General features: G+C 40.5%; 3 protein-coding genes across 3 annotated transcripts; 1 reads left to right on the forward strand and 2 right to left on the reverse strand.

The window, feature by feature from the left end:
* Nucleotides 1–6098: 6098 nt before the first annotated feature.
* LOC121788904 lies at nt 6099–6790 on the reverse strand. The gene is made up of 2 exons (XM_042187499.1): nt 6455–6790; nt 6099–6377 (listed from the first exon to the last, which is right to left on the reverse strand). The coding sequence occupies exons 1-2, from the start codon at nt 6788–6790 to the stop codon at nt 6099–6101; spliced, it is 615 nt and encodes a 204-aa protein (XP_042043433.1).
* An 11387-nt stretch (nt 6791–18177) lies between these two features.
* Nucleotides 18178–19338, reverse strand: LOC121788906 (protein LIFEGUARD 3-like). Its single transcript, XM_042187502.1, has 4 exons — nt 19101–19338; nt 18768–18881; nt 18522–18679; nt 18178–18437 (listed from the first exon to the last, which is right to left on the reverse strand). Exons 1-4 carry the CDS (start codon nt 19336–19338, stop codon nt 18231–18233), a joined length of 717 nt encoding a protein of 238 aa, XP_042043436.1. The 3' UTR covers nt 18178–18230.
* Nucleotides 19339–24504: 5166 nt separating this feature from the next.
* On the forward strand, nt 24505–26338 carry LOC121788903 (protein TIFY 4B-like). The gene is made up of 6 exons (XM_042187498.1): nt 24505–24830; nt 24923–25089; nt 25240–25388; nt 25615–25705; nt 25826–25976; nt 26289–26338. The coding sequence occupies exons 1-6, from the start codon at nt 24695–24697 to the stop codon at nt 26336–26338; spliced, it is 744 nt and encodes a 247-aa protein (XP_042043432.1). The 5' UTR covers nt 24505–24694.
* Nucleotides 26339–27120: the final 782 nt, after the last annotated feature.

Consider the following 27120-nt stretch of genomic DNA (forward strand, 5'->3'; position numbering starts at 1 on the left):
TAGTGTAGCACAAAGCAAGCAAGAGTATCGTATCCCACAGAGACAAATTGTATAAACTCAAGTACCACGGGCCGATGTTAACTACTATCTAGACAAAGCAAATGTTTGGTTTTGGTATGTAACTATTAAACATAAACAAAGTAAAACAAGAGACAAAAGATAAAGTTACAAATAAGAGAACGAGGTAGAGCTTTGGATCCGACTACAATACCCACAATATAAACAGCTCAACAACTTTGATTACCCGTTGAGGTCTCTAGGATTAGTAGGAAAATCGCTAGTCTAGGCTAAGCCCCCCTCTCGAGTGCACTCAACCCGTTGATTAACTATTCATATTGAAGTCTCCTTCTAATACTTCACAATTAACTCTTTTATATAGTTGATGTTGAATAAGTGAGATATGAATATGTTAAAAGACTATTTCTCTCAACGAAGATTACTTGATTGATCACGTACGAAACACACACAATTCCGACGCCCCACGAATAGGGTCGGCGGTTACTCTCTCTCGACTGGCGCGGAGGCTCCCTCCGTCGGCAGTTAAACTAGGGTTTGTTGTATTACACAAGTAATTTGGGTAAATAATTCTTCATTAATTGCAAGACGGAATTAATGAATGCCCTATATATAATCTAAGGACCCTAGGGTTGGTTCGACTTAATCCTATTCATCGGAAAAAAAACTAACAAAGAAAACCCGACGGAGCTTATAATTCGCTCAAATTAAATAATACGTTCAGCACAAAAATAAAATAATAAAACCATAAGGAAACAAAGGTCCGACTCTAAATAAGGAAATAAACTAAACTGCACTTTCTTGACGACGACGATCGCCTATTTGGCGACGTAGTCGTGTAGACGCTCCAGTGGCTTCAGCCCCTTTCTCGGACGGAGCTTCCTTCCTTCCACCACTACCTCGTTCATCCTATCATCCACGTGTTCCCCCAGATCCTCCTCACTTGGTGGCGTCGGCTCCATTGGTGCCTCCGACGACACCTCTTCCCTTCGTGCTTCCTTCTCTTGGTCAACCGGTGTGATAGGTGTGCTCGTAACAACTCCCCCTCCCTTAGAAACCTCCTTGTCCTCAAGGGGAAGATCAGGAAATCGCTTACAGATCAGCGACAACGACTAAACTTATTTTAACACAAGAAAATTCCCGCAAGTGTACGGGGCTAGTGTAGCACAAAGCAAGCAAGAGTATCGTATCCCACAGAGACAAATTGTATAAACTCAAGTACCACGGGCCGATGTTAACTACTATCTAGACAAAGCAAATGTTTGGTTTTGGTATGTAACTATTAAACATAAACAAAGTAAAACAAGAGACAAAAGATAAAGTTACAAATAAGAGAACGAGGTAGAGCTTTGGATCCGACTACAATACCCACAATGTAAACAGCTCAACAACTTTGATTACCCGTTGAGGTCTCTAGGATTAGTAGGAAAATTGCTAGTCTAGGCTAAGCCCCATCTCGAGTGCACTCAACCCGTTGATTAACTATTAATATTGAAGTCTCCTTCTAATACTTCACAATTAACTCTTTTATATAGTTGATGTTGAATAAGTGAGATATGAATATGTTAAAAGACTATTTCTCTCAACGAAGATTACTTGATTGATCACGTACGAAACACACACAATTCCGACGCCCCACGAATAGGGTCGGCGGTTACTCTCTCTCGACTGGCGCAGAGGCTCCCTCCGTCGGCAGTTAAACTAGGGTTTGTTGTATTACACAAGTAATTTGGGTAAATAATTCTTCATTAATTGCAAGACGGAATTAATGAATGCCCTATATATAATCTAAGGACACTAGGGTTGGTTCGACTTAATCCTATTCATCGGAAAAAAACTAACAAAGAAAACCCGACGGAGCTTATAATTCGCTCAAATTAAATAATACAATCAGCACAAAAATAAAATAATAAAACCATAAGGAAACAAAGGTCCGACTCTAAATAAGGAAATAAACTAAACTGCACTTTCTTGACGACGACGATCGCCTATTTGGCGACGTAGTCGTGTAGACGCTCCAGTGGCTTCAGCCCCTTTCTCGGACGGAGCTTCCTTCCTTCCACCACTACCTCATTCATCCTATCATCCACGTGTTCCCCCAGATCCTCCTCACTTGGTGGCGTCGGCTCCATTGGTGCCTCCGACGACACATCTTCCCTTCGTGCTTCCTTCTCTTGGTCAACCGGTGTGATAGGTGTGCTCGTAACAACTCCCCCTCCCTTAGAAACCTCCTTGTCCTCAAGGGGAAGATCAGGAAATCGCTTACAGATCAGCGACATTGACTCAACTTATTTTAACACAAGAAAATTCCCGCAAGTGTACGGGGCTAGTGTAGCACAAAGCAAGCAAGAGTATCGTATCCCACAGAGACAAATTGTATAAACTCAAGTACCACGGGCCGATGTTAACTACTATCTAGACAAAGCATATGTTTGGTTTTGGTATGTAACTATTAAACATAAACAAAGTAAAACAAGAGACAAAAGATAAAGTTTCAAATAAGAGAACGAGGTAGAGCTTTGGATCCGACTACAATACCCACAATGTAAACAACTCAACAACTTTGATTACCCGTTGAGGTCTCTAGGATTAGTAGGAAAATCGCTAGTCTAGGCTAAACCCCCTCTCGAGTGCACTCAACCCGTTGATTAACTATTAATATTGAAGTCTCCTTCTATTACTTCACAATTAACTCCTTTAAACAAATGATCCAACCCCTCGCTCTAGAATTCCTTCTCTCGAATGCAAATTATCTAGACGATGTTCATTCTTTTATCAATCCTAAACCGGTATCTCTCGATTACATAAATCTAGGTCAACATATCCAATTGGTAGCTAAGCAATTGAATTGAAAAGGGCATAAGAATGAAACAAAATAATCTCAAGAGCATAGGTAATCAAAAGCTATCGAATTAATCACAAGTGTTCATTGTAGTCTTCACCAAAACTCTACAAAAGATTTAGCTAATCATATTCAACTCAAAAACACAAGAATAATCCATAGACATTGAATCGAACAAGAAAAACTAATGAAAATACTCCCCGAGGATGGATTGAATGGCAATTCGTCTTCGTCTTCAACCTTGTTGAGGATTGGGACTCCTTGTTCTTAAATCCGCTCTCAAAACCTTCAAGAACTGCTCCTGGACGTCTCTGGTGTGTGGTGTGTGTCATGGCGTCAAAAACCTAGGTCCCTTTTATACCAGGGGCGGAAATAAAAGCAATTGTAACTTACCGCCCAAAACACCCGACCGGGTGATTTGCAAGAGGCAAAACACCCAACCGGGTTTTCTCTCTAGACCCCGACTGCTTCTTCAAAGCACCCGACCGGGTGATTTGGAAATTGGGAAACACCCGACCGGGTTTTTTCTCTGGACCTCGCAAGCTGTACAAAACACCCGACCGAGTGTTTTGGCAAATGAAAAACACCCGACCGGGTGAACCTACTGGACTTTTCCTCAAAATCTATCTTGGCTCGTTCAATCTGTTTTTTAGTCCGTTTCAACCTGTTTTCATCACAAAACTACGACAAAACTCATTAACTTACTAATTAGTGTATGTGTGGTGAAAAACCTATATTAAACACCTTAAATAATCAAAGTCACCATCTAATTACCCACAAAACAATCCTAAATTATGAGTTAGTCAACTCTCCCAAACTTAAACACTTGTTTGTCCTCGAACAAGAAGAAAGAAGCAAGACTTACAAACTCATGTAAGGATGTGGAGTGTCATCATTGCCTCAGTAGAAATAAAATATAACAAGTATCAATGGTCTCATATGGATGTAAAGTATTATGAAATATAGCTTCAAGTTACTATCATGTACTCAACCTTGCCAATTTGCCCTCACAAGGAGAAAATGCAATGTGCATTTTAGAAATTTCACTCACTCTCAAAGTGTATTAGCTCATGGCATAACTCTCAAATCATCAAAGCATGCATATTTTACCATAGGCTTGCTCGAAATCTACACTCTCCTCTACTACGGTGTGATTAAAGATCTAAGATCCGAAAGGTCTTTTCTATAGGTTGTAATGTAGGCTCTTTGGATAGGTGAGGTAATTTTTGGCTAAAGTGACTTTAATCCCCAAGATATAACTTATTCAACTTCATCAACTTTCTTCCCCAATCTTAGCTAGTTCTAGGCTTTGCCTAGACTCTTCTCATCTATCAACATTCCACTTTTGTTCTTAACCTCTTTTTCAATCTTCAAGACACCCTTTTCACCAAAAGCTAATTATTCACTATTTTTCACTTTCATTTTTCTTTTCTTTTCCTCTTTTTTTTTTCTTTTTCTCCATGCTTTGCATGGTATCATCACTATCCTTTCTTTCTTTCTCTTTTCTACCTCAACACCCTTGTTTTTCATTTGCTAACACCACTTCCAAACTTTCATTTCCCTTTGATTTTTCAAAAGTAACACACAAGAAATCCAACCCCTTGGTTCGTCAAAGAAAAGGTTTATCGGCTCAAAGTGGGCTAACAAGGATTATTAACATGATAATGGGTAGGGGTAAGATTTAGCTAACAAGGATGGCCTAACATCATCCCTTATCTCTATAACCACTATGTAGACTCAAGGAGATCGCGAGCAAGTTCTAGAAACCACATTTAAAAACAACATAGGCTCAATTCTCACAAGGTGTTTTTGGCAAAAGACAAGGAACCATGCAATTCACTTTAGACAATTTGAAATGAAAATTACATTTTACTTAGCCATATCAACAAGATTTTCGAAATATTTTGCAAAAAATCATCATTGGCAACTCCTCCAACATGTCTCACACTCGTTCAAATTTCAATTTCACCAAGAAAAATCTAAATCCACTAAAACACACACAAGGAAAGCTTCACAAGTCATCCTATCAATTAGGGTATAAGCCGGGGTCACTCAACTCACAACGAATTACACCAACGGGGAATCACATTAATCAAAGAGACATTAATCAACGAGCAAAAAGAAGATGGGGAGGATGAAAGGGAGAAACCCCCAGATCCACTAGACACCCCCAAACTTATTCCAAGCCAAGACATGGATAAGTTTGAAAGAATGTGGATGTGGGGTGAACCTCTACTGATCTGGTGGGTAGTGCGGTGGCTGCAAGCGTGCCTTGAACTCTTGTTGATGCTGCTGAAAATGCTCGGTCGAGTTAATACTATGGACTCCGAGTCCGTTTCGCCATTTCTTCAGTTTTTGTCCCTTTGTGCCTTAATTTCCTGTTCCACTCAACTCACACAACAAAACACCCATCTCAAACACATTTGGGCATCACTTAACAAAGCAAACCAAGGGAGACTCACAAACACAAGAAAAACACACAAAAACACACCAAAACAAAGAACAAAACAAAAACATACCAAAACACACAAAACCGATAAATTTTACCTACTAGGGGTTGCCTCCCCTATAGCGTAACTTTTTACCACCGTATGCTCGACGCTGTTCAAGCTTTCACTCAGTGGTCTAACCTCACTCGGATAATGTCATCGTGGCCCGTCTTTGCTTTAGCGGCCAAGTAGAGCTTGTATAGGCGCTTCTTCCACCAAGTGGGCTTCACATCTTCCCCAACAACACTTCCTTTAGATCTTCCATTTTCCAACTTGGCCACCTTATTCTTTGTATCCCCCAAACCATGTTCGTCTTCAAACAACCATTCGGGCATAAATATCTCCTCCAAAGGTTTTTCAACCTCATCATCCTTAGCCTTCACATGTGCCACTTGTATCATCTTGCAATCTTCAACTTTCAAGGGCACCTCTTCCACTCTCTTGGACTCTTCCACTTCATGGCGTTTCATCTTGTCCAAAATAGAGAGAATGACCGTCTTGTTTCCATGCCTAAGGGTGAGTTCTCCCTTAGTGACATCAATTAGAGCTTTCCCGGTTGCAAGGAATGGTCTTCCAAGGATGAGGGGGACATTTGGATCCTCCTTCATGTCCAAAACAACAAAGTCCACGGGGAAGATGAAATCATTCACCCTTACCAATACATTCTCAAGGAGTCCATTCGGGAATTTGACGGACTTGTCCGCCATTTGGAGGGTAATGGTAGTTGGCTTCAAGACACCAAACTTCAACTTTCAGAAGAAGCTTAAAGGCATGAGATTTATGCTTGCTCCCAAGTCACACAAGGCCTTAGTTTGCCTATCATTCCCGATCACACAAGAAATGTTGAAACTCCCCGGATCTTTCATCTTCGCCGGCATCTTTTGTTGGATGATTGCACTACAATTCTCGGTCAAATTCACGGTCTCATAATCAACCAACCTCTTATTCTTGGACATAATCTCTTTCAAAAACTTGAGGTAGCCGGGCATTTGTTGGAGAGCCTCAATAAGAGGAATATTGAGGTGCATTCTCTTGAAGATCTCAAGGAACTTAGCAAACTTCTCATCCAACTTCTTCGTTTGCACCACTTGAGGAAAGGAATTTTAACCTCTTTTGGCATGGGCGGAGCAATTGCCTCGGGTTGAACCTTGGATTGCAAAAGAGATGATTCCACTTCAATCTCCTCTTCTTCTTTCTCTTCGGGTACTTTCTTAGCTTCCACCTCGGGCATAGGAGGACTCTCATAACTTGTCACACTCCTTAAGTAGATTGCCTTGCAATCCTTGGGGTTTACATTTGGTTGTCCCGGGAACTGCCCTGGCTTATGCTGACTGCTTACAGCTTGAGCAATCTGACTCATCTGCATCTCTAGGCTCTTCATATGTACTGTCATGCTATGCACATCATTCTCAACCTTCTCTAGCCTTTGATTGGTATGCTTCATGTTCTTGTGTGACTGAATCATGAATGCATTCAGTATGTCCTCTGAACTTTTCTTTTACGGCTCAGTGATCATCCCTTGAGAAACTGTGAACCCCGGTGGTGGCTGCAGGGCATTGTTGGGGTTCCCATACGATAGGTTAGGATGCGCCTTGTTCTCAAAATGGTTGTAACCCCCACCCCTTTGATTGGAGAGGGAGTTGCTATAGTATCTATTGCCCCCTTGGTGGATGTAGTTAACATCCTCTGCACCCCCTTGCTGCTCCTGCACCGCCGGTCCCATCCCCATGAGATCTAACTTCTTGTGGATGAGCTCCATCTGTTTATACATACTATCCATATGGTTGCTCTCTGCGGCAGAGGCTACCTTGTGTACTCTGCTCTTCTCATTGTTCCAGCCTTCATCATTAGAGGTCACTCTCTCAATCACCTCCATGGTCTATGTTTCTCCCTTCTTTAGCAATGACCCCCCATGCGCTCAAGTTCAGTTCACGCTTTGCTTCAGGCAAACACCCCCTATAGAATGCTAGGACTTGATGCGTCGGATTCAGCCCATGATTGGGGCACCTCTTCTTCAGCCCCTTGAATCTTTCCCAAGCTCCTCGGATACTCTCTTGGGGAGTAATCTCAAACGAAATGATTTCTGACTGTCTCTTCAACGCCTCACTCGGTGGGTAGTATTTTTCTAAGAACTTTTCCACCATGGCCTCCCACGTGCGAATAGAGTTGGGCTCCGTACTGTCCAACCAATCCTTGGCATCATCCTCCAGAGAAAAAGGGAACACCCTTAATCTGATCTGTTCATCTGTGACTCCATTTATCTTCGTCGTGTTGCAGACCTGGATGAATTTAGTGAGGTGCTTGTTAGGATCCTCTGTGGGTCGGCCTCTAAAAGCGTTGTTCTCAGCCATCTGAAGTAATCCTCTCCTGAGTTCAAATGTGTTGGCATTAACATTGTTGCCAACGGTTGGGTTTGCCACCATATGATAGGCATACATGTTTTGGACAGGTACCACATTTTGCCTTTGATCTAACCGTCTCTGTAGGTCTTCGAGTTGTTGTTGAAGCTGAGCATTCGTTGGAGGAGGTGGTGGAGCATCATTCTCATCTACGTTCTACATCAGAATAGGAGAATGTGGCTCAAACTGAATAGGGGAGTGAACTGGTTACGGAGTAGGTGACGGTGATTCTTGAACCGGTGAAGGTGATCGTCTCTGGACCGGAGAAGAGACTCGGATCCTTTGATTTAGCCTTCTCAAAGCGTTTCTCCTTCTGTTGGATGCTTCGATCTCAAGATCGATAGACTCTAAAGGTAGATCCCTAGAGCGTGTGCATACAACCTTAAACAAGAAAACTCAATGTGAGAGCTCAAAAATAAAATAAAAATTAAAGCAATAGAGTCAAAACTAGTAATCTCTATCTTTACCATGATATTGAGCTAAATTAACACAAATTATCCCCGGCAACGGCGCCAAAAACTTGACTCAACTTATTTTAACACAAGAAAATTTCCGCAAGTGTACGGGGCTAGTGTAGCACAAAGCAGGCAAGAGTATCGTATCCCACAGAGACAAATTGTATAAACTCAAGTACCACGGGGGGCCGATGTTAACTACTATCTAGACAAAGCAAATGTTTGGTTTTGGTATGTAACTATTAAACATAAACAAAGTAAAACAAGAGACAAAAGATAAAGTTTCAAATAAGAGAACGAGGTAGAGCTTTGGATCCGACTACAATACCCACAATGTAAACAACTCAACAACTTTGATTACCCGTTGAGGTCTCTAGGATTAGTAGGAAAATCGCTAGTCTAGGCTAAGCCCCCTCTCGAGTGCACTCAACCCGTTGATTAACTATTAATATTGAAGTATCCTTCTAATACTTCACAATTAACTCCTTTAAACAAATGATCCAACCCCTCGCTCTAGAATTCCTTCTCTCGAATGCAAATTATCTAGACGTTGTTCATTCTTTTATCAATCCTAAACCGGTATCTCTCGATTACACAAATCTAGGTCAACATATCCAATTGGTAGCTAAGCAATTGAATTGAAAAGGGCATAAGAATGAAACAAAATAATCTCAAGAGCATAGGTAATCAAAAGCTATCGAATTAATCACAAGTGTTCATTGTAGTCTTCACCAAAACTCTACAAAAGATTTAGCTAATCATATTCAACTCAAAAACACAAGAATAATCCATAGACATTGAGTCGAACAAGAAAAACTAATGAAAATACTCCCCGAGGATGGATTGAATGGCAATTCGTCTTCGTCTTCAACCTTGTTGAGGATTGGGACTCCTTGTCTCTCAAATCCGCTCTCAAAACCTTCAAGAACTGCTCCTGGACGTCTCTGGTGTGTGGTGTGTGTCATGGCGTCGAAAACCTAGGTCCCTTTTATACCCGGGGCGAAAATAAAAGCAATTGTAACTTACCGCCCAAAACACCCGATCGGGTGATTTGCAAGAGGCAAAACACCCGACCGGGTTTTCTCTCTGGACCCCGACTGCTTCTTCAAAACATCCGACCGGGTGATTTGGAAATTGGGAAACACCCGACCGAGTTTTCTCTCTGGACCTCGCAAGCTGTACAAAACACGCGACTGAGTGTTTTGGCAAATGAAAAACACCCGACCGGTGAACCTACTGGACTTTTCCTCAAAATTTGTCTTGGCTCGTTCAATCTGTTTTTCAGTCCGTTTCAACCTGTTTTCATCACAAAACTACGACAAAACTCATTAACTCACTAATTAGTGTATGTGTGGGGAAAATCCTATATTAAACACCTTAAATCATCAAAGTCACCATCTAATTACCCACAAAATAATCCTAAATTATGAGTTAGTCAGACATCGGCTCCCAAAAAGGTGACTCATTGCCATCTGACCATCTCACCAGAACGTGTTCCAATTGCCTCCCCATTATACCACATGATTTGAGAGGCCAAGATCGCCACCGGGTGAGCAATCGGTCGGTCTCCCTTGAATTTGGACGGTAGAGGCATCGTCTCGTCACCCTTCACAAATGCCCATAGCAAACTTACATGGAAGACATTATGGATTCTACTCCCCTCTGGCAGGCGTAGCTTGTATGCTACCGGGCCAATACATTGCAAGATCTCAAAGGGACCATAGAACCTCTTTGATAATTTAGCAGAGATTGATCTCGCAATCGAAAGCGGCAAGGAGCTTAGACATTAATGTATGAGGTGCCGAGTTCGAGCCCTCTTGGCATCAGTTATAATTTCCTCCTTTCTATAGTATATGAGTTTATTTGTAATTTCCTCCTTCATATAGGAGTTAAATTTTTGTAAAAAAAAACCTAATGCTGACGGTAAGGCTGCACCTTCAACCAAACAAAGTCTCCTACTTCAAACTCGAGGCGGTCTCGGTACGCAAAACATCCAACAACCGAGGTATAGGGTGCGCCACGGCGGTCAGAACGACGCCGTCGGTATCCTCCTCCGATGCGCCAGCCACCAGTTCAGCGCCTGGTTCCTCATCTGCATCATCTCGCCGCGAAAGAGCGTCTACTCCATGATTTGTAATCCCCTTCTTATACTCAATACAGAATTTATACCCCATTAGCTTCCTTACATAAAGCTGTTGATTTGGCGTCTGCACTACCTGTTGAAGTAATTCTTTCAAGCTTTTCCGGTCGCTGCGAATCACAAATTCTCTGCCCAATAGATATTGGCGCCATTTATGCATGGCCTCCACAATCGCGAATAACTCCTTATGATATGTAGTCGCCACCCTGCGTCGCAGCCCCAACTTGCGAGTTAAAAAAGCTATCGGTGGCTGTCTTGAATGAGCACCGCCCCAATTCCTACATCCGACGCATCCGTTTCCACATAAAAATCCAGCAAGCTCAATACTGGTGCGGTAGTCATAGCGGCCTTCAAGGCCGAGAACGCTGCGTCTGCTGCAGGCGGCCGGGCAAAAGAGTCCTTCTTCAGTAAATCCGTCAGAGGCGCCGCGATTACTGCATAGTTAGCCACGAATCGACGGTAGTAACATGTAAGCGGTCATTGCCTTTATCTTCGCCGGGTCGGCCTTGAGAAGACCTTCAGTAATCCGATGACCGAGATACTCCACAGTCGTGCTGCAAAAATAGAACTTCGCTAACTTCACAAAGAATTGATGAGTGTACAGCAGGGACAAGACCTCCGTTAGGTGTTCGCAGTGGGTCTCCAGAGTGGGGCAGTACACCAAAATGTCATCGAAAAATACAATCACGTATCGTCAGAGAAGTGACTGGAAGATATTATTCATTGCGGCCTGGAACGTCGACAGTGCATTCGTGAGACCGAACGACATCACCAAGAACTCGAAATGGCCATCATGAGTACGGAAGGCCGTCTTAAAAATGTCTGCCTCGTGCATCCTGATCTGGTGATATCCTGAGCGCAGATCTAATTTTGTAAAGAATACCGCTTTGCCTAATTCATCGAATAACTCGTCTGCCTTGGGGATTGGGAAATGATCAGGCACCGTTGCCAAGTTCAACGCCCGATAGTCAATGTAGAAGCGAAAAGAGCCGTCTTTTTTTTGAATTAGAAATACTGGGGACGAAAACGGACTCTGGCTCTTCTGAATAATCCCTTGCTCCAACATCTCCTGCACCTGTCGTTCTATCTCATTCTTTTGAAAGTATGGGTAGCGATATGGTCATACGTTTACCGGTTTTGTGTTGGGAAACAGATGGATCCTGTGGTCGAAAGCTCGGCGCGGAGGCATACCAATCGGCAGATCAAAAACGCGGCTGTGCGCCTGCAACACATGGAGAACCGTCACTGGCAAATCTGGGGGAAATTCGGTCTCGGCCAATAAGAGAGACCCCGCTCCATCGTCGTTCCCCAAAGGTACAATCTCGTAGAACTCATGAGCCGGTGAATACGAGGCCAGCAGCGCCAATGACTGGAGTGAGATTTGTTTCGGGCCAGGTATGATCCCTCGCAGCACAATCCGTTTCTCGTCCTTTTGAAATTCCAAGGTCTTTCCCACAAAATCTACATTCACCCGGCCTAATGACTCCAGCCATGCCATTCCTAAAATGATGTCCGGTCCATGGATGTCCAAAATGTGGAGGATAACTAGAAAACAAAACCCCTGCATATTGAGCTTGGTACGGCGGGACACGCGAGAACATACCAGTGATGCGCCTTTTCCAACATACACGCGAAATGGCTGTTTTGAAATCAGGGATAACTGTAGTCGCTCCGCCACCCGCAGATGAAGAAAATTGTGCCAGCTACCGGTATCGATAATGATGTGGACCTCCGTGGAGCCAATCTCGCCCACTACCGGAGACGGTTTTGATCTGTTGTTGCCTGTCAAAGCGTGCAAATCAGAAATGTCTGTCGTAATGACTTGGTCATCAAACTGATGTGTCCCCTAGTTACCATCCGTCTCATCCACACCATCTTCTCCTAAATAACACAATAATTTTACCGCGCATACGTGTCCCGGGGAATGTTTTTCCGGGCAGTGCCAGCACAACCCCTTCCGTGATCGCTCTGATTTCTCTGCATTGGAAACTCGGATTGGAGCTATCCTGACGCGGTCCTGGTCGCGGGTAGATGGACCTCTTGCCGCTGCCAGCGGCTGGCTGCCTGACGGACCCCCTCCCGACTGTTGTGGCTGGCGCAAGTTGCGGTTTGGCCACTGGCGCCTGTTGGACGACGTTGCGTGCTGCGTTTGATGGTCCTGATTTGCTGCCAATCGTAATGCAAGGGCCATCGCCTCGGCCAATGTCTGCGGCTGTTGTAGCTCCACCTTTTCCTGAAGTGGCTGCTTCAGTCCTTCGATAAATATTGGAATTAATGCATAGTCTGAGAGGCCTTCCACCCGATTCAAGTATTTTTCGAAAGTGTCATGATATTCCCCCACGGTTCCGTTCTGCATTAGCTTGGTCAAGGGGCCTATATAATTTCGAAAACTCTGCGGGTCGAATCTATGGCGAACATCATCCAAGAATTATGGCCACGTGGCGAATCGATTGTTGCTGCGATAATTGAAGACCCATTCCGCCGCAGGAGGGTCGAACAACATACCACATAGTGTAGGCGGTCTTCCTCCGGGATTAATTTGTGATCAAAGTAATATTCCACTCGGTAAATCCAGTTCGTTGCGTCCGAACCATCAAAGTGAGGAGCTCTCATCTTAACCCCATGATCTGTATCCCTCTCCTGGTAGTGATAAGGTTGTGCCCTATTTGCTGGTGGGCCCCAACAGGATGACGACGTTGGTTACGACCGCCTCGTCGCCGCGCTGCGGGGAGATCCCAGCTCGAAGCCCGACGTGGTTGGGTATACGCCAGCCTCTCTCCCGGGCCGTAGTCCCTCTGAAACTCCTTGTCACGATGGTAATCGTTGCGCCCGGTATATCCGCCCCTACGGCCGCCATGATTATTTCCCTGGTCGCGAAACCTTAACTGTTGACGTCTAGGGTTTCCGTCGTGAGCACGCGTCTGTGGTTTGTGATACTATGCATAATCCTAATCGTCCGAATCATAATCATCCTCCGGGGAAATACCGTCCAACCGTGTAGGGTTCTCCAAAGTCTCCATACGAACCTTCATCTGATCAAAGCGGGCAATAATCCACTCTAAACCCTACGATAACGGGTTGGGGGCTTCATCACTGCCCACCGGCCGTTTACCGCTCTGAACTTCCCCTCGTGGTGGGGGCGCAGCTGATTGCCCGAATCCCGACGTCCGATCGTCAGATTGCGACGAGAGGACCCGATTAGTAACTCCTGCGCGTTGCCTCCGGTGAGCACCGGCAGCTCGTTCTCGTTGTCAAATTCGTCCATTAGTTCAAGGATGAAAGCACCAGATGTTAAGAGACTACTTCTCTCGACGAAGATTACTCGATTGATCACGTACGAAACACACACAATTCCGGCGCCCCACGAATAGGGTCGGCGATTACTCTGTCTCGACTGGCGCGGAGGCTCCCTCCGTCGGTAGTTAAACTAGGGTTTGTTGTATTACGCAAGTAATTTGGGCAAATAATTCTTCATTAATTGCAAGACGGAATTAATGAATGCCCTATCTATAATTTAAGGACCCTAGGGTTGGTTCGACCTAATCTTATTTATCGGGAAAGAACCAACAAAGAAAACCCGACGGAGCTTATAATTCGCTCAAATTAAATAATACGTTAGCACAAACTTTTTCTATTAACTTATTCTCACTCACATTTTATTATAAAACTATTATATAAAAGTAGAATGCATATTCCACTAACTTATTCTATCCACTTTTCTTCATAAAGTTAAACAATTTTTTAAAATCTGCACCGGGTAAATATAAGACATTTAATGGGGACATGAGGGACTATAATTATAGTACATGGGAATGGGGTGAGAATAAGAAAGGTGTTGATGCGTCGAGATTTTAGTCAAAAACTATTTCTTCCAATAACAAACACTCGACGGAGAATGCAGGTGACACGTGTTTGCCTGACAGAGTGGATTATATTCGGTAGACTCCAGTATTATATTAGGGTGAACAAAATATTCTAAGTATGTTTTATAAATATTGACTTACGTGAGATAAAGCAGAATATTCAAAATTCAAAAATCCAATTTTAAAATAAATTGAAATTTAAAATTCGATTAAGAGTTTTTTGGATTTTGGATTCTCGAATTTTAAAGATTTAGGATATTCATATTGGATTAAGAGTAAAGGCCAAAAATGATCCTAAACATATGACGATTTTACGATTTTGGTCATAAACATTATCTTTTGAATTATTTCGTCCTACACAATTGAAACGGGTCACATTTAGCCATTTTTGGACGGCACCATTAAAAAATGACGATCAACGTTGGTAATTAGTCAAAATAATTATTTTCAAAAAATTTTAAAATTCTAATCTAAACCATTAAAATGGCGTTGAAAGAGGAATCTCTACGCAGAGAGTATTCGATGGGTCGCTTAAGAAGGAATCAAGCTCGCCGTCGGAGCTATCACTGCTATTGTCGTTGAAGTAATTGCAGTGGTTGCAAGCGCATTTCAGCGGAGGCGAAGGACGCTCGTTGTTATCCTCCATGTCTGAACCATTTTATCCAAACAGACCGAGCTCGGATGAAATACAGAGGACGTTGGTGTACGAACGGTCAAACAACCGTTTAAGCTGAGACTTAAACACCGGTGGCTTCACAGCGTCGCTCGGGATCCAATCGATCGACTGAATTCTCATCGAAAAAGTTGATTTTCAGCTGCGTTGGGATCGTTCATCACTTGGGCTCGATGCCTCTTCTTCCTCGAGGGAGAGGCGCAAGTAGGCGGTGTTGCAGAAGGAGGCGGCCATGGTAACGACGGTGCCGGAGGAGTTGAGGGGGTCGTGACTGTGCCGCCGACGATATGGCCCTGGGACCGCAGCGCGTTGGCCCTGTTGCGGGTGATGATGATGGGCGGCTTCGGCTTGTTCTTTGACCCCGTCGGCCGCCCCTGTGGCCGCCGCGACACCTCACCGCCCTTCTCTCCCGCCGCCATTGTAGCTCTGGTCACGGCCGCGCCGCGCTTTAGGCTTAGGGAGATGTTGTTCTTGTTCTCATTGTTGTTGTTGTCGTCCGAGTTGGAGTGGTGGTGGTGCTAGAACAATTGGTGGTGGTGGAGCCGGAGATCTCGGGCGTGGAACAGCGACAGTAGATTTACGAATTAATTAGATTAGAATATTTAATATTTTTTGAAAATAATGATTTTGACTAAATTGGCATTGGCAGTCATTTTTTAACGGTGACGTCCAAAAATGACTAAATATGGCCCGTTTCCAATTGTGCAGGACAGAAATAATTCAAAAGATAATGTTTAAGGCCAAAATCATAAAATCATCATATATTTAGGACCACTTTTGGCCTTTACTCTTAGATTAAATATTTAACAATTTGAAGTAACCCAAAATATATTTATCGTTGAGTATATATGTAATAGGGGTGTGATCCATTGCTAACTCAACCATTAATTGCTAAGTACGACTAACTTAAAACCATAAGGTTAGTAGAGATCTAGTGGTCTACAAATTGCCACGTGTAATTTCATTTTATTGTTATTTAAAATTAAAAAAGATAAGAAAACTACCAAAATTATGGTTTTGATCAAAATGTCAATATAGTGTATTAAACATATCAATACGGTAAATTGAATATGTCAACACAATTTAGCATTGACATTTTATATTGACATATTATGGTAGTTATATTGACATTATGCTGCTAGTTGATATTTACGAAAATTCAATATTTTTTTTCAAATTTTGACATGGGAACATATGCAAGTGAGATTATGTTAGAATCCTTATAAAATTATCTTTAATTTAATATAAGTTGTGTAAAAATAATTTAAATTGAGATAGTTATAATCATTTAAAGTTTTTAAATGTTTTTTTTGAAGTTGGTTATAACTAACTTTTGGTCAATTGACATTAATACCCTTAATTGACATTTTATGTGAATTGTATTGATATTAATGGATGGATGATCTTGTGCCTTGATTTCATAATCCAATATATATGATTTAGTTGTAGTTACCAAATTAGGGGAAAGTTAGCAATATAACACACCCCATATGTAATATTTATAAGATCCATTATAAATAATAAGGGGAGTGTTATATTGCTAACTCAATACTTAATTGCTAACTACAACTAAATAATAGACATTAGATATTCAAATTAAGAGCCTAGATCATTAGTTGCAGAATATAATACGATCAACAAAAAATGTCAATAAGGGTATTAAGGTCAATTTACAACAAATTAGTTGTAACTTGAAAAATATCTCATAACTTTGAAATGCATATAACTTTCTCGATTTAAATTATTTTTTCGCACAACATATATCAAATTAAAGATAATTTCATAATGATTCTAACAAGATCTCACTAGCATATGTTCCGATGTCAAAATTTGAAAAAAAAAATCGAAAATTTTCAATTTTTTCGTACAATAACAAATGTCAACATGATATATATAAAATATGTCGGGTATCAATTTCTCCCAGCGAAATTCTCGCGTAATAACGATATATAAAATATGTCAATATAATACATGTAGAATGTCAATATAAGATATGTGTTATCATTCTCAAAGCATTATGTTGATATTTTCCAAACACTATATTGACATTTTCATCCAAAACCCTAATTTGGTAGTTTTTTTATCTTTTTTTATTTAATTAATAAAAATGAAAATTACACATGGCTAATTGTAGACCACAAGTTTTCTAAAATCCTATGGTCTTAAATTAGTTGTAGTTAGCAATTAAATGATGAGTTTGCAATTGATCACTCCCATATTAATCTAACCATATAAATTTTGTGCTCTAACAATTTTAAGGACATTTGGTATGAGATTTTTGAATTTTTCAAATTTTTTTTATTTTTTTATATTGGATTGTTTCTATTGGATTTTTATATAATTTTGAATTTTTCAGATCGAATTGATAAAATGTTTTCCTCTAACTAACAATAAGTTCAACCCATCATGTTATACAGATACGTGGTTATTTCTGAAAATCAACAGTAATAGTTACAAAATGAGATTCGGTGGTACACTGTGTATCACTTTTGTTTTTCGTCATATTTTCTATTTTCACTTTTTTAGTTTTCATTTTATATGATTTAGCTTGTAAGTCTATTTATTAGGTTATAGGATTATTTTCAGAGTTTACAAGTATACTTAGTTTTTATTAGATAAAAAATTATTATTAGAGATAAAAATTGATAAGTGAGATAGTGGAGTATATTTTTTTGAATTCTATGTTTTAAAATTATTCATTACTACTACTATATATAATTATATTAATAAAATTTTATTTTACAGTAAATATTAGGATTACTTAAAATACTTAAGTTTTGGTCGAGAAATTATGAATGAGCACTAGTAATAAAACATTGAGTTTCAATTAAAAATAACAAAAAAAAATAATAGGAAGGAAAAGTAAGTTTGTAATGAGATTGCACAGCATTTGTGAGCTAAAAAATTTCTAGATTTATTTATGGAACCTATAATGTATTTTCGCTAAGCTTTCTAATGAAACAATAACTTTTTATCATGGTATTATTTGGAAAGCCGAAGACGAAACAAATGATGCGATATTGATTACTAGTAACAAGTTGAATATGGCGCATTTTTGGTAAATTGGTCTTTATTCCTAGTATTTTCAATCAATTAGGGAATATCAATTGCTCCACCCGTCCATGAATAAGAGTTTCAAAAAAAAAATTCCGTGCTAATTTTAAGAAGTTTTGAGAAATAAGAGTTGAAATAAGTAATGGAATGTATTCTGATTTTATTATAATATTAATTTTATAACAAAATATGAGTAAAATGAGTTAATTAAATGTAAAACTTACAAACAAGCAATGATATGAAAGAAAAACAGTGCAACATATCAAACTAGAAACAATGCAGATACAATCAATTTCTCTATTAACGATTAGCAGATTTAAATGATCGTAAGAATCTCAAGAAAATGTTGAGGACGTCCAAGTATAGTGTAATCGAAGCCCAAATGTATTGGTCGTAGGTGTTGCGTTTGATCAAAGTATCCGTATCGACTATGATGTAGGCACAAAGGAGGAGTATGAAAAGCCCATTGTATAACATTGTTGAGATTTTTCCCAATGGGAAAAAGATCTGCACGAACACAAACACGAACACAACATCAGATGAGCTAGTCACAAGTCGTCAAGACTAAACTACTATGAGAAATGTCCTAACCTGGAATATGACAAGCAGGACGAGAGTGATGACAATGGTAATCACGAAGGGAATGAGGAAGCTGTAGTCTTCACCTCTCCTCGCCGCCCAAAATGTGTACAACGTCAGACATACCACCACGGCCAGTGTCGCGGCCGCTGCCTCTAATACTACCAATGCTGGTTTGGGTAATAGATTAGATTAGATATGAAAGAAGTGAAAATGATGGATTTAATTTACTTGATCCATCTCAAAGGGAATACTCACCACTAATGAATGAAACTGCAAGGCCAACAAATAGCCCCATAAAGAGTGTAAATATGCCAAGCAAAATGAAGTTGATGGGATGCTTGTCTTTGAGAGCAGAGACCAAACATATTACTGCCACATATAGAAACCATTAGAATATATTTTGTGGGTTTCCAACCATCCCATATGGAAAAATTAGAAAATGTACAAGTAATATATAAATGCAATGAAAGTTTGTCCATAATAAGCAGACAATATCTTACTAACGTGAGTTCTGTGTACGTTGACAAACCATCACATATTTAAAATTAAATAAATGCTCTTATTTAAGAAAAGGCTTAAGTTTCTCACCCATGATAACAGCTATTAAGATGGCTGCATAAACAGCCCAGCCAGCCCAAGTGGTTCCAAAGAAAAGAGCAATGGATTGGTGGTCGGCGACAAAGGCAGCGACAACGATTGTGGCAATGAGTTGAACGGTGAGGATTGCGTAAACTTTCCGAATAAACGCCCACCGCAGCTGTGGGTTTTCTTCCATAGACGGATACAAGAGAGCTGCCTCAATATCATAACCCTTCTCGTTCGACATTTTCACCACTGATGATTATTTTTTTCTGCATCGAATTTTTGATGTTCTAAGCGGAATACATATAGCCAAAATTAATCAAGAAAGGCTGCTGTGAACCTTCAAATTTAGGCACATTTCAGAATAATATGTTGCAAGTTGCTACTATAATAGGCTATAAGAACTTTTCAACTCCACCGTGGATGTATATCTATATTGGGTAGTTGGCATATATATATGATAAAATTAAGACTGAAATTGTGGACCTTTTCATACAACTTTAGATATTTAATTTGTTCTATTTTCACTGGTTGTTTTAAATTTAGGGAAGGTGGCTGGCAGAAAAATTGAGACTTTATAATGACTCTCTCAAAACAAAATTGTAACAACCCAAATATTCTAGATAGAGGCAAATGTTGATTTTGATTAATCCCGTGAAAGAACATGAAATATAGGAAATTTTAATTATAAAAAATGCAACTTCCAATCATTAACACGAATTCAACCAATTCAGCCATTTCAGGTCTTGGATATATTGTGTGTTAATAATTTATTTTGAGGGAATTGCGGATATAATTCATGGGACATGATGGTTGGAACATGGAAATTTATAATTAAATTTCCATATGATGTTTGCCTCTCTCAACATTGTAACAACCAATATATTAATGTTAAACTAAATATGTCATTAGAACACAATCAACTGAAAAAGAATAAAACAGGAATTGGTCAAGAATTCAACTTCAATCATCTACACAATTATTCACAAGGCAAATACATTTTAACTCTCAGCAGCTGTGAAGACTGTCAACAGAGATAGGAAGAGGTTGATGATATCCAAATACAGAGAAACTGCAGCCCAGATGAACTCCTCGTACACAATGTAACCACAGAAGATTATGGATGCCAAACACCCATAAATCATCACACTAATCTTACCAAGAGGGAACAAAATCTGCACCACCTTCCAATGTTTTTTTAGATTGTAATCACAACATATATAGTGTCAAAATACGTAAATAAAGGAGAGAAGATTAAGGGAATCATTAATTTGATTAGGGATTCATACAATACCCTAAAATAGATTGATTTGTAATTGATTGTTTTCCTTAGTTAGGAATTATATTTTTCCTATATAATGAGAGATTGTAAAACACTACATATACATATAACAAATAAACGATTCCTTCTCTCAAATCTTTTCCTCTCTTCATTATGCAGAGCCACAACATCGCCTCTCTCGATTACCATCGTTAAGATGGTATCAGAGCAGGTTTTGTCGGGTTTGAGACTCACAAAAATATAATCATAGTCTCGACCTTTCCCGACCCTTTTAAACACTGCAAAACAACAAGGAAAAGAGGATGTCAGAATCCGATTCCGAAACCAATAGCCATGTAAACTTCACACCCGAATTTGCAGCACAATTCGCCGAATTTCAGACCCTCCAGCATCCACTGATCCAAACTACCCAAGGTAGGAGCAACGAGACAACTGTTGCTTCAACTGGATCATCAACAACATCGAGGCGAGCCTTGTGAACGAGGTTTCACAGTATGAGACTGCCAGAGACCTATGGGAGGGTCTAGCAATCATGTATGGGAGTGGAGCGGACTCGTTCCAAATTTCATATCTGCACGGACAAGCATATGGAATGAAACAAGGTAATATGACATTAGAAGCTCTATGGAATAAGTTTCAAGATCTATTGATTTCCATAGACAGCTGGAATCCAAACCCGATGGATTCACCAAGAAGTATCGAGAGATACAATCAGAATACCCAGAGGCACCGATTGTATCAACTTATATGGGCTCATGACAAGATCAAGAGGGAGATCTTGAACATGGATCCAATTCCAACGGCAAGAAAGGCGTATAGCCTGGTCAGGCGGGAGGCCGTGAACGAGAAATTGATGAATCCAGAGGCAAAGGCCCCCACCGATATTGGAGTTGGACTAGGGGCGTTCGACCGAAATCGATCACAGATTCCTCCACCACCGTCCCGGAACTCAATTATCGCAGAGATGAAGATAAAAGTAAACTAGTGTATACCCATTGTGGAGGTAAAAAGCATACGAAAGACACATGCTTTCACATCCACGGATTCCCAGAGTGGTACGAGGAAATGAAGAAGGCCCGACAGGCTCGGAATGCCAATCGGAACAGCAGTGGCGGTGGAAGAGCAGCGGTGGCGATCACAGTCAGCAACCAAGCTACCTACACCGAAATTCCGGTGGGCAACAGAGGTCCATCAACCGTGAGCAGCGTGAACAGGTCGGAGGAGAAGGCTATAGCCTTTTTTTCGGTGGCTAGGACATGGTCCGAAGGTGAGATATCAGAATCGAACACCACCGCGGCGAGAGAGATCCTCACAAAATGAGGGGTTTTTATATAATACCCATCTTTTTTGGATTTTCAAACTGACCCCAGAAAACACCCTATATCACCTAAAATACCCCACTCCCAAAATACCTCCGATAAACCACCCCCAGACTGTGAAAAATTCCAAACCGACCCCTACCCTGCCTATATATCCGAAATTGGGCACAAAATTTCCAAAAATTACCAAAATGATCCCCAGGCTCTAAAACCTTGCAAATTGCACCCCTGTCCTACATCTTTCGAAATTCAGATTCTCCTCTACTCAAAATTCATTTAACGCCTTAGCATGTTCATCCACTTCCACATCCGGCCCAAAAGATCCACATTGGATTTTTTACTGTGGGGCTACAGACACGATGTCGTTCGAAGCCTCCGATTTCATAACCATATCCAAATCAAATAAAACATTTGTCCAAACCACCAGTGGGGACCTCGCTCCAGTTCAGGGAGCAGGCACAATCAATATTTCGCCAACTCTGCGCCTATCTAACTATCTTTTTGTTCCTTCATTATCACATAAGCTTTTGTCCATTAGTCATGTGACCAAAGAGCTTAACTGTAAATTACTAATGCAACCACAATTTTGCATGTTACATGATATCAAGACAGGGACGATAGTTGGGCGTTACACTTAGCGAAGCGGACTGTATTATGTGGATGAGATAGCCCAACAGAGTGCTGCGATGTTTTCTCACGGACTGGCAGACAGACAAACTTGGCTTTGGCATCGTCGGTTAGGGCACCCATCCATGAGATATTTTCGTCTTCTTTATCCTAAACTAGCTATATCTAGCAATCATTTCATTGTGAAACTTGTTTACTGGCAAAAGCCACAGACACTCTTTTAAGTTGAACAATACTCGTATGAAATCTCCTTTTCTTTGATCCATTGTGATGTTTGGGGTCCTGCCCTGGTTACTGGGGTCAGGGTTTTCGCTATTTTCTCCTATTCATTGATGATTATTCTCGTATGACTTGGATTTATTTTTGAAAAATAAGTCTGATAACTTTGAAAAATTCATTGAATTTTATAGCCTAATCCAAACTCAGTATAATCACTCCATCCAAATTCTGAGGTCAGATAATGGGAGGGAATTTGTCAAAGCAAAATGCAAAATTTCTTTCGAGATAAAGGCTTAGTTTACCAAACCTCTTGTGCCTACACTACGGAGCAAAATGGGGTAGCGGAAAGGAAAAACAGATATATCCTAGAAATAACCCGAGCCCTTCTAATTAAATCCAAAATACCCAAATCTTTTTGGCCTGAAGCTATAGCTACTGCAGTGTACTTGATAACCGTTTACCCATTGGAATTCTTGAGTTTAAAACTCCCTTCGATATTTTCTCCAAATATTTTGAACAGCCATCATCTTTATCTCTTGAACCTAAGGTGTTTGGTTATTCAGTTTTGTCCACATTCCCAAACATGAACGTACCAAATTTTCACCATGTGCCCTCAAACGTGTCTTCCTTGGCTATGGAAAAAACCAGAAAGGTTACAGATGTTATGATCCAGCCACTCGCCGTATGCACACCACCATGAACTGCGATTTTGTCGAGGAGGAGTACTTTTATAGCCAATCTAGTGGTCAGGGGGAGAACCAACCGGAAACTAGTCCCGATAGTGACCTACTAAATTGGCTACCTTTACCCACACCTACCACCAATCAAGGGAGAAACCAGTTAGGGGGAGAGCAGCCAGAGCCAACCCCTGCCACAGATGCCGGTCCAATAGAGGAAGTTAGGAGCACCGTCTGGCAGTCAAATCCCACTAGTCAGAACGTGGAGTTAGGTGACATCGATCAACCGTCAACCCCTTCTTCGATTCCTGAGGTAAACAGTTCAGATATTGATATTGTACTTCCTGAGAATACTAATGAAACCAGGAACAATGGAGATGACTGTGAAACCAATATAAAAAAATGGGTATCACATTCCACTAACTTTTTCAACCAATTTTTCTTTATATTTCTTAAATTTCTTGCTCACAATAAGAGTGATAATTATTGTGGGAAGGAGGGAGTAGGGATGTCAATCGGGTCGGCCCGTCCGGGTTGCGGGTCAATCGGGTGCAGGCTAATCAGGTTGTGATTTCTTTCGGGTTATAAAAGTTCAACCCTAACCCTAAAAGCTCGGGTTGGGCTAGCCCCAGCGGGTTAATCGGGTTGCTGCCGATAATATTACCATGCGACCAATCCAATACAATAAATAATGATTAAAATTAGTTGTATTTATACAATGTAAATATTTAATTATGATATATTTGAGATATATGCTTAAACTCAATCATAAACATGATCAAATACTAATATATGAGATATTTTATGGAATTTTAATACTAAGTTTTAGAAATTTAAATATTTTCTTAGTGAATTTGAAGTTTTTAATTTATTTATCAATTATTATATTTTGGGTCTGGCCCTAGCGGGTTGGGTAATCGGGTGTGAGCTAATCGGATTTTGATTTTATCGAGTTAAAAATTTTCAACCCTAACCCTATATATTTGGCGGGCTAGTCAACGGGTTACGGGCTACATTGACATTCCTCCGAGGGAGTAACATTTTTGTTAAATTAACCTCGACAAAATGGCCAAAAACACCTTCAGCGCTGAGGGACAAAACCGAAACACCTTCAGGCTGAGGGACAAACCGCCATTTCCAATAAACAGAGGTGCAAGAAAGTAATCGTCAACCTCAACGCTTACGTGGCACTCTAGGGATGCACCCCTGTCGCGGCACCGCTCCCATCCCAAACTTCATAATGCAAAAAAAAAGAAAAGGAAATATAAAAACAATAAAATAAAAAATACCGCACTAGACAAAGCTGCGACGCCGCGGCCATATTTCCCGCAACCACCAGTCCACCACACTCACTCTCTCAGCCACAACCTCCAATTTACCAAAATAGCCCCCAGTTCCACCTTAATTCCCCTATCTAACCCTCGATCTGCTACCTCGCTGTCGCCGGAGACCCAGTCGTACAGTTCATCGGGATAGATGTCGGAATCTTGCCCTGCGCCGCCGGAGGAGACCGCCGCTAAGTCGCCACTAGACAAGCCGCTTCACCTGCTTACGGAGGATGACATTGCTCAGGTCACTCGCGAAGACTGCCGACGTTACCTCAAAGAGAAAGGTACCTATTTATCTGTCTAATAATTGAGCTCGAACAAACAATCAGGCGTTATTTTTCTGCGATTATTTTCACCTTAATTTTGGTCGGCGCAGGAATGAGGAGACCTTCGTGGAACAAATCTCAGGCTATTCAGCAGGTGATAATGCTGAAGACGCTCCTCGAAACAACGCCGGATTCGGACGCTGCTGGTGCGCGCAAGCGGCTTCGAATATGGCGCCCTAACAATACCGATAGCAGCAGCAATGTTGCTCTGGAGAGTGTGCGTAATTCTTCTTCTGTGTTTATTATTTATTTAATTCATTGATAGAACTTAATGAATGAATGTTCTGCCTTGAATTGAGTGTTTATTAGGAATAATATGTGTTTAATATTAATTAACCTGTTTATTTCTATTAATTAATAAATGTAGGTTCCCAGAGAAACAACTGATGATGCGGAGAATTCTTTATCCGCTGAGGAAACGACGCCGCATTCTGTGAAAGATCTCGACAAACCTGATTTTTCGGGTGGTTTCTCTAGCAGTTTTGCCGCCGGCAATGATGAATCTACTCAACCTAGGTTATTTCGAATTGTGCTCAATCTGAATTATAATTACCTAAATAAGCAATTTTTGTGTTCAATTTCAGAATTTTACTTCCTTACATTTTTAGTGAACCAGTGAACTACTGGACGTCTACAACTCTTTGTTTCTCTGTTGTTCTTTGAAGTATCTAACAATCTTCCATAGTCGTTAATTCGCTATTAACTTTGCCTTTCTGATGAAGAGGGTATTTTCTTTCTTCAGAACCCCTGGTTCGACAAATATGCCTATCGGCCAAATGACAATATTCTATTGTGGAAAAGTGAATGTGTATGATGATGTCCCTGCAGATAAGGTATTGAAGCTTTTGTTGCTCTACTTAGAGGTTATTGTCACTCTAATGTCGCTTGAGTTGATGCAGTTTCATCCCGGATCCCTATATTGGTCTTTTACAATACACTGTCGTGTTTCTCAGGTACGAGCACTAATGCATATTGCTGCAAGTCCTCTACGGTTTCCAGACGAGCATCCCGTTGATGGTGCTGCAGGACTGCAACCTTTACCATGCATCCCAAAAACTGTTAGCTCTGCTCGTCAGGATTCAGCTGTTCTTATGTTGCCAACAGGTACGGAGGCCTTTATCTTGGGAGTACTAGTTAACAGTTTACATTTTTTTACAAGACTTCCTTCATATTCTGCTTTGGTCAGAATTTTATGTGACAAGTGCAATATGTTTATGTTCATGTGCAAACTCTTGAAGAATGCTAGTTCTGATGCTGTGTCTTCATGCCCTATTATGATATCTATATTGGGTGTGAATGGTTCCAGGAATTCCTGGAAGAGTTTGATGTTCTCTCTCTCTTTATATACTAAATATATTTAAATTACTCTCCAGTGTAACAAGTTACCTCAATTGGATTTTTGAATTTCTTTTGCAGTGAAAATGAATGAAAGCACCCGACTGCCTGAGAAGAAAAGAAAACACTAAGAAGAAACCCCCTAGTAGTATTTCTCTTTTGACACTTCTCTGAAGTTGTGGTTGATCTGGTATTGATATTAGTATACAATATCTGCCATATCTTTATTTCTCTATTATTTATTAATACTGAAATGGCATTGGGAATACATCAGTTTACTTATTTATTTGTGGCAAGATGAATAAGAGATGTACTCAACCCAACGGGCCATGATCAACTACTCAATAATTAGTGATACTGATGGCAATTTAATCTTCTATCTCTTCCAAATGTTATAGATATGGCCTTCATGTAACTGCTTCAGATAATTCTATTTGGAGGACAGATGTCTAGTTTTTAGTTATCCTGATAAAATGGTTGACCAGAATCAATTAAAATAGGGTAAGCATAATACCTCATGTCTATAAGATAAAACAAAAGAGTTAGGGCAAACATAGTACTACATGCCCGCTTACTATTAAATATTTTACCTTATCTAGTTAATAAGTTGTATTGGTCCTTTGTCGGTTTTAGTTTAAGTATATTTTCCTCGAGAAAAACAATCTTTATCAAATGCTTTCAGTTCGGTCGAATCATTGCGACAGTTGCTCCATATCTGAACACATATCTCCACTCTGTGTCATGACAATGTTAGCATAAATTAGCTTCTTTACTCTGTGATATATGCACAAAATAGCTTTATTTACACCTTATGTAATAAATCAGGTCTAGTGTGTATATGTGACCAAAGTCACTAAATGTGGGAGCACATACTTTATCTCATCAGGATCTTAATGTTATAAAGCCAGCAGGA

Source organism: Salvia splendens, unplaced genomic scaffold, assembly GCF_004379255.2.
Source record: "Salvia splendens isolate huo1 unplaced genomic scaffold, SspV2 ctg1177, whole genome shotgun sequence".
NCBI classification, from domain to species: domain Eukaryota; kingdom Viridiplantae; phylum Streptophyta; class Magnoliopsida; order Lamiales; family Lamiaceae; genus Salvia; species Salvia splendens.